The 15,904-nt window shown below is 36.3% G+C and overlaps 1 protein-coding gene across 3 annotated transcripts in view; it reads right to left on the bottom strand.

Annotated features, from left to right (window-relative positions):
* Positions 1-15,116, bottom strand: part of LOC105051288 (regulator of nonsense transcripts UPF2) — a 46,779-nt gene extending 31,663 nt beyond the window's left edge. The window contains exons 1-4 of one of the 3 annotated variants that reach the window (XM_010931639.4): positions 14,848-15,116; positions 14,697-14,753; positions 8,622-8,689; positions 2,224-2,311 (exon numbers count right to left, since the gene is read on the bottom strand). In XM_010931639.4, the coding sequence (XP_010929941.1) occupies positions 2,224-2,311; positions 8,622-8,689; positions 14,697-14,715 (175 nt within the window). In that variant the 5' untranslated portion in view covers positions 14,716-14,753; positions 14,848-15,116. Of the gene's footprint in view, positions 1-1,517; positions 1,537-2,223; positions 2,312-8,621; positions 8,690-14,696; positions 14,754-14,847 lie in introns of those variants that run through there. The other 2 variants (XM_073243649.1, XM_029266509.2) reach the window with 2 other exon arrangements.
* Between the last annotated feature and the right edge of the window lie 788 nt (positions 15,117-15,904).

Below are 15,904 nucleotides of genomic sequence, written 5' to 3'. Positions count from 1 at the left end.
ATCTCTGATATTTTTCCTATGATTCTCCAAATATTTTGAAGGAAACAGAGACTTCCTGTAACATATACTTGGAAGCCCCAACCAAGGGGAAAAAAAGTTCTGGAGCGGTGGAGACTTTCATCAACCACTCAGAGTACAAAGGAAATAGTTGAATAGTCCAGTATCCACAAAAAAATGAAAGTTAAATAAGGAGGCTATCCTAGACCCCAAAAGAGAAAAATCAATCTGAAGACGAACAGTACCTAAGGACAGCAAAATTAGGTAACCATTTGTAACACCATAACCCAATACTTGGTAACCATCAAAGATGAAATATTTTGGCAGCAACATCCGGCCAACCACTTCAAGGAATGACAAATAATTGAACTTAATATTATTTTTTCTTCTTAAAAATCATGTCCTTTCGGATATAATAAGGACAACAAGATTAAATCACCAAATAATTGCTACAACAAATCAGCAGAGGGTGCGGGGTTGACATGCTAACAAAAACATGTAGGTGGTGGTGGTCCTTTTTTTTATTTTTTTATTTTTATTTTTTTGCGGGGGGGTGGCAAAGCCAAAAACCAACTTATAAGAGTATTCTAACCCCTTCAAAATATACCTTGCAAAGAGGCAACAAAGAATCAGAATCTGCAAAAAAGCCTTAGTAGTCAAAGAAATCTCAATTAATTTATCTACAGACCTGAAAGTCCTCTAGCAAGTTCTCCAAATTGTCTCCACCCGCAAATTTTTGTGGGTTGTGGCTGATGAAATGTCAATATAGCATTCTGAACACATTCCCTAGCGTGCAATATCTACAACATACATGTGCTGACAGGTTATCAACCTGGTACAAGGGTGCACACCTCTATCCAGTGTAATGGCCTGTATAAATGCATATTGACTTTGTACCAGTGTGTGTTGTTTCAATATGCATCAGTGCATGCTAGTATGTAGCAGTATGGCCTTATGCTGAATTTTCCTGTTTTAACCCATACCCAATCAAAACAACCTTTTAGTATCTTTGCAAAATGATCTGAAACGCTTCACAACTACCTTTTCTGATAGCATTTGAAACTGTGATCAACAATTGAACATAATAACAATAAAAGTCGACGTGTAGTTTGACCAAAGATTATAAAATGGTATGACATAGTATATGAGCTTTCCTTACTACCATTAGTAATATGAACTGCCCATAGTACTGACAATACTTTTTTAACACAAAAAATCTGCTAAATGTATAAAAATAGTTGCATTTACTCTTTTGTTATATCATAGAGTTGAGCTTATTTGTATTGTAATAGGTGTACAACTGTTGTGAAATGTTAATTTGTAACAAATCATCCAGTGCAACTGTTAAATCCCAATACTTATAGATAGGTAAGAGGATTAAAGACTCCCAATTTCTACAGACTAATTAAGACTAGATTTATTTGTCTAAAACATGTCTAAGCACTAGTACAAAGCAATACAATTGATCTATTTAAAAACAAAATGAATAAAGTAGCCCATCCAAGCATATCTTTCCATACCAGCACATTCCAAGTGGAGGTACAATATTACACCATAATAAGCATATCATGCCAACTCCTGAATGGTGCAGCCTTGGTTGAAACTGCTAACAAGATATACTATATGATAGCCAATTGATGCTGGATTTTTTTTTTGGGGGGACGGACATGGTTGGCCACCTCTCCTTCATACTTCATACATGAGAAGACCAATTTCACTAGAATGCAAAAAGAAAACCTTAATTTTTGTGAGAATCCAAAACTCCATATTTTTTTGCATAGGGACCCATAATAAAAATTTGTAAAGACAACACAAAGAATGCTTTGCTCATCAGTTGTTAAGGTGAGGACCAGTAGGATCAAGTCCCTTCATAATTTTGGGGTCTCACAACCAGAATTTGAGAAAGAAAATAATTTAGTCCAAGTACCTATCAATTGTTCTGCATGCCATCACCTGTGGGATGAAATATTACATCTCCTCACCTAAAAATGTTATTGGGTAAGTCACTTACATTTGAGGAGGGGAAAATTCTGATGTCTGGATGTCCATGGATGATTTTGTTTTAGTTTTATTAAATGTCAAGGTAATAGGGCTCATCTAACTTTTTGCATCTAACACAATCGTGAAATATTAGTCACTAAGCTTCAACTTGAATCCCTAACTTTCAAGTACACTCAAAAAACAACAGAAAATTTATGAAGATGACATGCTTCACTACATAGTTACCAGGCCTCTCAGGATTCAGATTGCCATGACGGAGAGAAAGTTTCACATCAATTGATTTCTTATATTCCTCAAGACGTGCAGCACTTTCCTGCAAAGCAAAAAATTATATTTATAAGATTCGGTTATGTGTTAATTGCATGTTCTGATCTTGAAAACCAGCTGAAGAAATTAAAGTAAATTACTAGTACCGAATATCTGATGAATATCAATCAGCCTATTAGGTTTACAAGAACAAAGCAAATTATAAATTCTGAGTTTATCATGTAAAATTAATTGAGAACAAGAAATTGAATAGGACTATAGTTATTTATCCCTAATGGTACTAGTGTATCAAGTACCTGTACCGTTCCCAGCTCAATGCCACCAGAATGGCACCCAAACATATTATGAAAAGATCAGAAAATAGTAACAAATTACCAAAAATTACTTATTTATTTTATTGGCTAGAAGAACCTTTGAGATCCAATCAGGGGAAAAATAATAACAAACTAACCTAATAAATCACAAACTTTATACATTACCAACAAACTGCTCATATGTATTCATGAAATACTGAAGAACTGCATATAACTATGTTATATGCTTTTGTTGGCGATGGTAGTTATGCCATAGCATGTAAATGTTACCTCTTCCATGTATCTTTTTGCATAAATCAGTGCATGAACATATAAGTAGCTTTCTTTATCGTTTTAGTTTATCTAATTTAGTATGAAATTGACCATAACCATCACGCATATCTTAGTTATTCGGGATCAGTTTGCAAATCCTGCCAAACAATCCTAATAATATTAACCCAAATATTGCAGAATTCTTTTTCAAATACATTGTTACTATAAGCATTTTAAGCTATGTGATTGGTCTCCCCTCCTTTTCTTGACTCTTAGACACAAGTTACTCACAAATGCCTTCTGAAGTCTTTGTGAAAGTCTTAAGAAATTGAAGGCAGCATACAGGCAACCTAAGGTCCTGTTCCTAGGTACCATCCAAGCACCTTGAGGTCAAGGCAGCTCAAAAACCACAAATTTAAAAAATTAACAAATATAAGTAGAAATGTAAATATATGGTTATATCCAAAATATTGATTAAACTACCATACTATACCAGCATATTGCCTTGTACCAGTAAGTTACTAACACAATGCATGGTACATTAACTCACCAACATGTGATCCTACATCTCACTTCTGCTATCATGGCACCTACAAGCATATCGTGTGTGGATGTATAGAACCATAATATACCAGATTGTATCATACCATATACATGGTGTCAATACCAAGGTTTTAAATCCCATGGGTAGAGCTGTCCTGATTTTCCTATAGAACATGACGCATCGCCGTCCCGTCCCGACATTTGAGACAAGGAATGTCCCAAGATATCCCGATTGGGATGCTAGAATGTTAGCAGGATGCCCTATCCCGACACATTGAATGGTACTCCATCCCGATGTCTCGTGGGACGTCCTACTGGGACTTGAATCCTGGGTCAATACTAGCATGGGCACCAAGACGTTAAACACTAGTTCAAAAGCTGAGACACAAAATATCAAATAAAATCTGCTAAATCAATGGGGATTATCAACTTGGCAATATTCAATGCTGACCAATGATTTGAAAGAAGCAGCCTCTCCACATGCGAGGGTAAGCTGCATACATCTGACCCTCCCCAAACCTCATAGTGGTGGGAGCCTCGTGCACTCGGATGCCCTTTTTCTCCACTCAAAACTAATGTGAAAGTGGGCACCTAGGCATTCTATGCAGCCAAGGAAAGCATTTACCTTTGGCATGCCCACACCATTTCAATGTCCTCAATTGCCGCAATTCTCATACATTCTTAGTACTTATTTGTTAGACTATTCTTCTAAGTTTTACCAAATGGGATAGCATTATCATCTCTACCAAGTGCATCGTCTACGCCAAGAACATTTTTCCCAATAATCAAAATCATATAACATATATGCTTAGCACTCTTCCAAAATGCCCACCAAACCACTACTTGTAACCAAGGTTTTCATTATGGTACCAAACCCCATACAATTTTTCTATTGGAATGGTATGGTATTGATACGGTATCAATACAACAAATGTGTACCAAAACTGAAAACACCAAAAAGATTAAAAAATTTGTCAATACCGACCAGTACAGTTCGTACAGTATCGCCAATTCAGACTGATACAAGTGGTGTGTATCAGTACATACTGTTTCAGTACCCCAGCAAATGTAATGGCGCTGCTTTCACATTAGAACGATGTGGAACCGGTAGTACTGTCTCATTCCAACAGTATTTGAATCCTTGTGTAGCACTATACTTTAATAACCACCAAAAAAAATATTTTCTTGCTTAGTTAAATTCTTTAATAATTTCACTAAGCAAGAAACTATTCTGCATTATTAGTGTAATACCCCAATCCATCAAAAATTCTTAGCACGAATCGTAAAGCAGCCATTGAAAAAAAGAAGAAAAAAATTAGCCACGTGCATGGCACATGCTGAGTGGGAGGAATTGGACTCCTGTTGGGAGTCCTCTTTCTCACAACTTCCCGATGGAAATTGAAGCTAGGGAGGACTCGGATTCCTCCCCTCGACCCTCTTTAAAAATGGGCCAACCTCCCTTTGAACCCCACTAGCTCCAGCCCCCTCCTATCGTCCAAAAAGTCATCTTTGAATTCTTCTACTGAAAAATTTCTATCGTGCCCGCCTGAATGAAGGCCATAGCTCACCGAAAAAAGCATAAGAATCTCTCTCTATCCTTCTCGTCTTCCTCAGCCCATGGGTGTTGGGACTCCAGTTAGCAATCACCGAATTTTATTAAAAGAGCGCTTAGATTGATTTTCCTTGTTTTTACCTTGATTTTCATCCGTATTTCTAGATTATTTTTGCGGCAGTCACCACCGTCAACCACCGACCTGTGGTCCCCCACCTGTGCCGCCATCACCCTGTTTGCTCCCAACCCTTGCCATGCTGGCCGTGGCCTTAGATTTGGGGAAACAAATAGGGAACCCAAGGGCCCCTGTTCTATTTGGAAGAATGGAAGAAAAGAAAAAAAGAAGAAAGAAGAAAAAGGAAAAGGAAAAAGAAAAAAAGAAAAAAAAAAGAAAAGAGAAATTTCTCTCTCCTCTCTTCTTTCGACTTTTTCTCTCCACTTTCTCTCTCTAGTTTCTCTCTCTAAATTATTTCTCTCCTAAGATTTTCTAAAACTTTGAGAAGATTGATGATGCGACCCTAGTGAAAAGGTCCTAATCCATGATCGTCGGACAGCATGTTGACATCCACACTAACCAAACTGGATTCTACTAGATTTGTTTTTTCCATAAGTTCCATTTAACCATATGTACACTAGTTCCATCGAGATTTAATGAAATTATCTTACTCGGATTGATCGAGACGTCGGATAGTATTGCCTGTCAGTCCTGTTGTATCTCATTAATTTCTCTTTTCTCAGACTCTCTTTGCTTGATTTATGAACTCAATAAAGGGTTCCTAGTCCTATCATTGAGTCCAAGTTGACTTATAGACAGACTCTGAACTACTTTGTCGATTGAACAGTATATCTGTAAAATTTGATCTTTATTGATCTCTATTGAATCCTTACATCTCTAATGATCTTGATTAAATAAAAATATTTAATCGAACTGATTCCTGATTATCGAACGATGTACCAACCTTCATCTTGATGCTTATCAGACAACACTGATTTGATCATCTTCGATCTCTCTTGAACCACCTATCCTAATTGGATCTTGATTGAATGAAATTAGATGATCGGACCAATTCAGACCGTTGAATGCAACTATCCGTCAATCCTGACTTTTTTAATTATTCATATCCTTTCTAATTATTGGACTTGATCCTGTATAGAGTTGCAGATATCTGACAATAGGATACTGCCATATGATCTATAAATCGAAGATTTTGGAAAGAAATTTCTAAAATTATGTGAATTTGTTGGAATGCATATGGGATAAGTAATATTTTATTTTTCTTAGATTTATCGGCAAATTATAAAATATTTTTTTGGCATGATTTATGAAATGATGCAGGAAATTGACAAAGAATATTTTATTATTGAAAATATCTTATTTTGAAATGTTATGATGAATATGATTGAAAGTATTGATCTTGTTATACATTACACTTGATTGATTTCGATACTACATGATTATGTATACTCTTTTTAAACTGAAATATGAAACATGACTTATGAAAAAATTTTGATTTAAGATGATTTGAACTCTCAGCCTGACTATGTAGAGGATCCCGTCAATGGAGGCTAATATGTTGGCAATTGATTAGTCCTGAGGATTTATATCACCAGCAGACCAACGACATGTCACCAGCAAACCAGCGACAAACTACCAGCAGACCAGCGATTACGAAGGACTTTGCTACCAAATGATTCGCAACATGCTACAAGATGACATGTAGCTTACCGTAAGATGACATGCGATATTATGATCCTACCACAAGGATAATGTGATTGTAGTTCATGGTTGACACTTGATAATTTGAAAAAAATTAGATTATTAAAAGAAACTCAAATTTTGAAAATAAATTGAATATGACATGAATAATATTTTAATAATGTTGTATAATAAAAACTAATTTCGAACTTATGAACTCCATATGCTTATTTTTTATAAATAATTATTTATTTTATTGTCTGATGTAATCTAGTTGAAACGATCATTGCTTACTATGCTATCTAGCTCATTATCTTCTATTTTACTGTTCTTACAGATCTTAAGAACTAGGTTGATACAGAAATATGTACGGAAGAGTGATTAAAGCAGAACCTTGATATTTTTATTTTAGATTGGAAATTTTATTGAAATTGATGCAAGATCTTTTGAATATTGTTGAATTTATTAAGATATGAAAGTTGAAATTTAGATTGTTAAGTTTGGACTTAAATTATTAATTAATTATTCCACTATTGCTTTATGATAGCATGATGAAATGCCTTGCATACTTATGGGGAGGTTCTCCATGAGTATGTGGTAGTTGCCATAACCCCTGACCCATGATCTTGGATCGAAGACATGACAATTAGGCTTCCTAGTATATATCCATATTGGTTCTAGAAAGCTAATGTCATCAATCTTGATCTTTATTCTCATCATCCTCTCTCAAAACTTCAAGTGTGGATTAATTTCAGTATGTGGTAGAATTTTGTTCATCAATCTTGTTATCATAGATATGCATCAAAATAGTTCTCCAATCATTTAGCAATTTTCCTATTTTAAAATCACGTTGTTAAAAACTTATTGATTTCGTAAAAGTAGCTGACTTCTTGATTTCTCCTATGATTTTTGAATCCCAAGCAACATCCATCTTGCTTTAATGCTTTTTTAACCTATTTGCATCTTTTTCAAAGCTTCCCTACATCTTTTTTGAACTACACGACATAGTGCCTAAAAAGATCTTAATGGGCTGCTTGGTTGCCTGTAAGTTTTCAAAAACATGATTCACGATAAAACAAGTTCTGGGGAAGCCTATTTGTCATTAGACTCATTTTTTGGGTTTCATGACTCATCATTTTTGGCAATGCATGTTTTATAGAAACAATTAAACAACCATTTTTGTAAAACTCAATCATTTTTGAGTTTTGTAAATTTATACTAAAACTTGTCAACCAAACAGCCCCTAATAATGGTGATAAAAGCTTTATTCATATATCTATAATTGGTCTTCGTTTTATTTACTCAGCTTCCATTAAAATCAAAATTTCCTTGAGTGCATCTTATTAATCTTCTTATAATCCTAATTATTTTGTGGATCACCTTCGATCCCAACCTATTGTGTAGACCATTATAGACAAATGTAGGCTTGGGTTTGTAAAATAAATAAATTAAATTAAATTAAAAAAAATACCCTGCCATATGCAAAAGAACAAGGATTAGTCTGTTATACCATGCTATATGTATGACACATTCTATACCAACAGGTTATCAGTATTATAAACCATTGTGTGCCTCTATATCATCTATATCAACTCGCATCACCATGTACAGGCCTATATTGATGTATGTCCAAGTGATACACACAGGATGGTAGCAATGCAAACTTAAACATGGCACATCATAGAACACAGCATGCAGTGGTATAGGCTTAAATCTTACATTTCCATTTCTAAACCATGCCTAACTATCCTAAACACTTAGCACAATACATATAGTGTGCCAGCCTTCAACAGGCACCAGAACAATATAGAATACTTTAATCATTTCCAAGAAAAAGAAAGACCAAGTGCATTTCACAAATTTATATTAGTAACTATGATATATAAAACAAAATAGAGAATAACCAGATTTTTAAAATCATGGTCAAATTTTAATAATGTTGCTTAATATTTGTACTTATGGACGACAAAATATCACTAATCAGTTGAACTAGGCTTACCTCATCATCTTGTTTACCATGATGTTCACCAACAATCCGGCACTCATCTTCTTGATGCTCCATTTCTCCTATATATCACATTATCAAATATCAATTATAATAAGTAAAGCACATTAAGCATTAAAAAATCAGACCAGTATGCAATAATATGTTTCACTTTAAGAGTGTGAGTTTCCAAATCAAACTGACAATGTGAGAAGAGCTGTCAATCTACAATACATTTGGATAATATGCATGAGGCAATTGTACGTTAACATTAGTAACTTGAGCAAAATTAATCGCTTGCATTTTGTGGTGATCGTAAAAGAATAAAAGATTAACAAACTATATGGAATACCATTTATATAGCAGGGAGAAAGGCTCTCTGTTTTACCAATGAATCACAAAAGATGTGCAATAAAAAGGAAAAAAAAGGGATGAGAAAAAAAAGGGGTCCCGATGCATAATGCTTTATAGGGTCTAGGGAGGGTCAGATATACACAGCCTCCCCCTGGTATGCAAAGAGGCTATTTCCATGCTTTGAACCTATGATACCCAAGTCACAATGGAGGAATCTTACCATTATACCAAGGCCCATCCTCTAGAAGAAGAGAGAGATACTCCTAATAACAAGTAGTGAGGTTGTAACAAGTCATAATAAAAATAATACAAACTTCCCATGAACTAAGTGTATAGTGCAATCAATATTTGTCTCTCATCTTTTATGACATCTATGACAAAGTTATCCAAACATAGAATTTTAAGACCTTCAAAAGTGCTGACTCTTGTCCGTAACTTATAACCTTCTTATTCACATCAGCTTAAAGGCAGCACTTGGAATATTATATTAATGCAAAGACGACGCTACAATATCCATCATTTCAAATGATTCTGTGGAAGTGTCGAAGTCGAACCTTTTCCTAATTTTATTTTATCATATATAAGTTCTTTTCTTATCAAAGGTTACCATTATATTGTCAAAAATAACCAAACAAACAATATTGGAAACATAAACATATGCATTAATACATTTATGTGTGCTCATGCATGTGTGTGCCGCAGAATTTTCATTACGTGAGATTCAAGGAGGCCAGCATGATCTGCATATCTAGACACTTGTAACTTGAGTGCCTAGGCAACATGAACTTCTAGTCTATCAGAAAATGGCCATCCTAGGGCCTACTTTTAGCTGTAACCTACATTGTTTGCTTAATGACTGTTTTTGCTTTCATCAAGTAAAGAAAATGTTACCATTAAAACCAAGGTTAGCGGATGCGTTGCCGAAGCATGTGTCAGCAGGCCGGTGGTATGGGCCAGTATGGATCCGTACGAGACCAGACCGGCGTGAACCGACACAAAGGCGAAGGGAACATGGAGGAGGAAAAGAGGGAAAGATGGAAGGGGGAGGGAAAGAAATAGAGAGAGGCAAAGCCACCGAACAATCGATTTGTTGGCTTCACTTAAAAAAATAAGTCCTCAAACAATGAAGCCCACAATGGGTCTACCGGATTCACTTAAATGAAGCCCGCAAATACATTGCCAGTTTCACTTTCATCTTCGTTTTTCAAAAAAGTCAATGAGTGAACAAGAACAGTCGCCCCTGTTCTGTGGCCTCGGCTCTGTCCGCATGTTTTCTACCATCCAGTGGCTATGACGGCCATCCGATGCCCTCCGGCAACCTTTCCGCCAATTGCATCTCCATCCAGTACGATTGCTCCCACTCTTTCTCTCTTTCTCGCTCGATTAAACATCCTATCGGGCAATGCCAAGCCGCGGAGGCCTCCACAGCCCTCCGACGGCTTCAACGGGCCACTGCCGACTTTCGACGACGAGATCCCCTCTTCTCTCTCTTCCTTTCTTTCCCTCTCTCCTCCAGTGTGCCAATTTGTCTCAGCCGATCCATTTCGATTTGCCTTTGGGATAGCTCGAAATACCCTGAACCATCCGATTCGAGACGGTTCGGCAATCCATGGTTAGAACAATATACTAGAACCATTCCTATTGCAACAATAGCTTATTTAATTATGCTACAATGGATGATCTTCTCCATCTTGATCCAAGATACTAACTTAAATTCTTGCTACAAACCTTCAAGGTTTCTTGTTGCCACATTGATTCTCCCCCATCAATAACCCTAACCACATTATGATACCACAAGATCATACTTGTAAATGTCTTGAATCTTCCCAAATTGCTGCCACTTTTCATTTGGAGCATCCATTGATCAAACTTCAAAGCAAGGTCCCTTAAACTAGTAGTGGAGAGCATACCAGCCGGCTACCAATTCGATAGGGTACGTGTCTATACTACGTCGTTCCAAGGGTGTAGTGAGAACAAGGAGATGGAGGGGGGGGGGAGGGAGGGAGGGGGAGGGTTGAGGATTAAAACCTAACCCTATCCCTAATGAAGCGAGTGAGAGATTAGGGGAGAGGAAGGAGGAAGGGGGAGGGTCGAGAGAAACTCTAACACTAACCCTAGTAGAGCGAGAGAGATAGATAAGGAGAGAAGGATAGGGGGGACGCTTACTAGTGACAGCAGGGAGAGTATTTAATCAATCTAGGGGAGGGTTTAATCGAACAGTCGGCCTCTATTCTGAGCTGACAGGACGAACCATCCCAATTCCATATTGGTCCAGCTCGATACACCTTGAACACAGCAATTCAGGGCGGTATAGCCAACCATAGATCGAAGTGTTATATGTTCTTTCATGGATATTTTTCTTTGTTATACTTCTAATAGAAAATCAATTGATTAGTCAACTAGGCCCAATTTCAATAACCACCTGTCACATTCTTTTGCACTCAAGTTTAACTTAGTTCATGGCGAGAAAATATGTTTGTTGATTGAACTCTAAATTATCACAAGAAAGTCAATAACTTAAAACCGTGTTTTCTGCAACCAAAAAAGTGAAAAAACCCAAAATTTCATTAGTCAATAACTTAAAGCCATGTTTTCTCCAGAAAAGAAAAAAAGCCCAAGATTAAAGTCTAGCACGAGTAAAGCATAAGACTTTCAATTCAGTTGGGATAAGAGCATCTACTTATTGATCCATTATAACCATTGATGCATGTGCAATTAGCTCTCATATATGCATCCTTAGGGGCCTTTTGGATGCATAGCTTTACTAAAACCATTATATTTAAGGCACATTGGGAAGTGAGTTTTAGTTAAAGAATTGTTAAATTAGGATAAGAAATGTTTTAGTTTACTAGGTCCTTTGTAAAATACAAAAGCTGGCTTTTATTAAAATAAGGAATCTGTATTTTTTTCGAAATGAGACATCATAAGATGCATTTAGTTGATTGCCAAACACTCAATCATGCAGAATTTCAATTCTTACCCACTTATTATCCTCCCTTGCCCTTTTACTACCATTTGCTTCCCAATCCCTCTCTTGCCCTCATAGACCTCTACATATTTCCAACTAGATTCACTCACCAGACACCAGTGAAGACCAACTCTGGCACTGTACAATCTCACCTCGACAGAGAGATGATGGCACCTTGAAATCTGATATGCCACCTCCTAGTTCCCTTTTTTCTTCTAATGATTCTGCTGGAAAACCAACAGGCTTCATTATTACCTAATGAAAATTTTAAATTTTAGCACATCCTTCTTATAAAATTTTCCTAAAATCAAACCCATCTACCATGTTAAACCAACTGTACTTCCAAAAAAAAAAAGAGACCATCAACAAACCCATATTTCTTGAATAGAACATTTCCCCTTAGTGCTATTGTCCTCCTTTTTTGTTTCATGTTTTTGTAGAGAAGTTATGCCTAGCCTTATTGGGCATTGAAAGGGCATGTTTGTTTAATTGATTAGGAGCATTCCCCTTCCTCAGATTACACACTACTGTATATAACTTTGAGCATTAAAATTCTCTTGCTTCATTCCACTACAATATCTGAAATCGAACATTTCCCCTTAGTGCTATTGTCCTCCTTTTTTGTTTCATGTTTTTGTAGAGAAGTTATGCCTAGCCTTATTGGGCATTGAAAGGGCATGTTTGTTTAATTGATTAGGAGCATTCCCCTTCCTCAGATTACACACTACTGTATATAACTTTGAGCATTAAAATTCTCTTGCTTCATTCCACTACAATATCTGAAATCGAGTATGACACTCTGTTCATGAGATCCTTGGGTCTTTTATATGGTTCACACACACACACACACACACACACACACACATCCACTACAATATCTGAAATCGAGTATGACACTCTGTTCATGAGATCCTTGGGTCTTTTCTATGGTTCACACACACACACACACACACACACACACACATTAAAATTCTCTTGCTTCATTCCACTACAATATCTGAAATCGAGTATGACACTCTGTTCATGAGATCCTTGGGTCTTTTATATGGTTCACACACACACACACACACACATCCACTACAATATCTGAAATCGAGTATGACACTCTGTTCATGAGATCCTTGGGTCTTTTCTATGGTTCACACACACACACACACACACACACACACACACACATGTACTCTTTGAGCTGGAAAAAATGATCCAAAATTTAATCAATGCATGAGCAATAGATATGTACTCTTTGAGCTGGAAAAAATGATCCAAAATTTAATCAATGCATGAGCAACTAATGCAAAGACTTATGCTCGAGTAGATGTTGTACTCTTTGAGCTGGAAAAAATGATCCAAAATTTAATCAATGCATGAGCAACTAATGCAAAGACTTATGCTCGAGTAGATGTAATTCATCCTTGGTAGAAGATTAGTGATATCATTGGACAAATCAAAAATCAGCATTAACAATTAGTTTATTAAATTCAAGCATGGAGATCTTTATGAGATAAAAAAATTTATTTAAAAAAAAAGAGATTAAGTAGCAAAAGAAATGTAATGTTTTCTTTATTTATAAGATTTCGCTGCTGCTTATTATAATCTTCTTTTACCATCTGATCGATAGGATTACTGTTGGCAAAAAGTAAGGCAGAAGATGGAGACAATTTTATCAAGATTTTGCTTTCCAATAGTAAGATTTCGATTGTAATGACACCCTAAACTTAAAGAAAAGGTGAATCTTGAATATCAAACTGATGGTTGCTCTCAGGACTGTCACAATAACACCCTAAGCTTACAAAACCAGAGTCAAATCTCAAATACCAAATTGATGTGTTACTCTCATGACTGAAATTAATCAAATCCACAAATCATTAAGATTTGTTTTAACAATAAAGGTAGACAATAGAGAAAGATCATGCAGTCCTTTTTTAACTCAAAATATCTTTAGAAATCAGAAATATAACATGTCTTTTTAGTTAAGTTTAAGAAGCTGCTTGGGACTTAGAAGAGGAGGGTGTGATGATTCCGGGAATAAAATGATCTTGTTCAAAGTGATTTTCTCCATTACAATGTAGGGAAAAGCAAAACTAGCTCAAATCTCAACAACTAAAAGGTTAAATATAAACCTAGAACACCCACAATACCCTTCCTTCCACTCGACAAACAATTACGGGTAGCCTCAATGCACAAAAGAAAGGAGTTTTCCCCAGGAGCATCAGCATGCAAATCATACATCTTAATTCACTGCCACATCATGTTCCATCATAAGTTTGGAATTCCAAATCTTCTCAATGAAAGAAAACATCAAAAGGTTGATCAAAAAATTAAGAAAAAAACAGAAAGTTATTAATTAACAAGTAGAAGAATTAAGAGATCAAACGCAACAAAAAAATAAAAGAAAAGAAAAGGGAAAGATCCCAAACAACAGGAGAGATGCTAGGAACCTTTCCGCTGATTATATTTTTCTCATATTGCGGATGTGAAGCATATCATCCGACTGTCTCAGTCAATTCATCTTTTACAATTTTTAACTCTCACCAATCAATCCCGCAACAAAGATTCCTCGCTCCCACTATCTAAACCCAACTACCCTATAACCATATTTTTTTGGACATACAAGCTCCTATTACAACATCCCCTAAAAGAAAATATTATCAACAACACCTATATTTCCAAAAATTACAATTTAGCATGGACCACCATACCAAATGGACAGCCAGAAGCAAATCACCCAGCAAGCATATAGTTTTCATTGGAAAAAACTTGCGAAATACCTTTGGTAGGCTGAACCATCTGGCTCTCCAAAGCGCCTCTAGCCTTCAGAACATCAACTGCAAAACGCAACCAAACGTCAGGAGAAAAAATACATTAATCAAAAGAAAACCTTGAAATTTAGGTATCTTGGGCAGTGTTTGGAGGGCTTGCCGATAGCGACTAGGGTTTGGATTCGACGGGGTCTAGGACTTGGACTCGATCAGGGCGAGAAAGGCAGAAGGCGAGAGAAGGTGGGACCGGCGGCGGCCACGGAGGTGGCGGCAGAGGGCTTGCTGGCCGCGAGCAGAGGCCGTACCTTGGTCGGAGATAGCGATGGCAACGATCGAAGAATAGCAGTCGCTTGAGGTCGAGGGCTAGAAGAACCGCTTTTGCGCTCGACTGGAGAAGGACAAGAGAGAGAATCACCGGATGGCTCCAGAGACAAGAGGGAGAAATTTACAAAGTAACACTATAGTACACGTGGAGCCCGTCGACTGTCCTGTGAACTGGCGTGGCGATGATGCCACATCAGCAATTTAAACGGTAGATGGATAACGGTGGTGATTAGGGATGCAAGTTCATCAATTTTGTATCTAATCAAGCTTGATTTGAAGTTAATTTGAAGTTTGAACCCTGTGATCAACCTTTGACTAGCTTGTTTATCATATTAAATTTAATATACTATAATGTACCGCCAGAAGTTTTACAACCTTAATTATCTCAAACCATAATACTACTTCATTTTCAAAATTGTTTGCTTTAGCTATTATGGTCTCCCAAAGACTCATCCATTGTTCAACTAATTTCATTTTTTTTTATTTTTCTATGCTAAATATAAATCTCCCTAATGCTCTTCCCATTTTTTGGCTTTTTTCCCCTTTTTTTTCTCCTTTCCTATATTCATTTTTTTTTTTTTTAAAGCATGGTGCAATGTGAGATGCTAATACTATTGCAACGGGAGAGTGACCAGGCTCTTAACTCCTCAAAGTTATGGATAAGGTGTTTGTACCATATTTATTTTTCAACTCGAACTTTTTTTTCTGCTTAAGCTTTGAATCAAGCCTTTATCTAATTGGTTAGACTCTTAGGCTTATTTGGATCGCAGGAAGAACTTTTCTTTCTAAAACTTTCAAAAAAATTATTTTCTCAGGATAGGATTTTGATATATTTAATTAATCATGAAAAAATGACTTGAAGAGTAACTTATATTTGGTTGAACAAAATTATA

Source organism: Elaeis guineensis, chromosome 9 (assembly GCF_000442705.2).
Source record: "Elaeis guineensis isolate ETL-2024a chromosome 9, EG11, whole genome shotgun sequence".
Taxonomy (NCBI): domain Eukaryota; kingdom Viridiplantae; phylum Streptophyta; class Magnoliopsida; order Arecales; family Arecaceae; genus Elaeis; species Elaeis guineensis.
The sequence above is the reverse complement of the archived record's forward strand: the minus strand, read 5'-3'. Positions and strand labels throughout refer to the sequence as shown.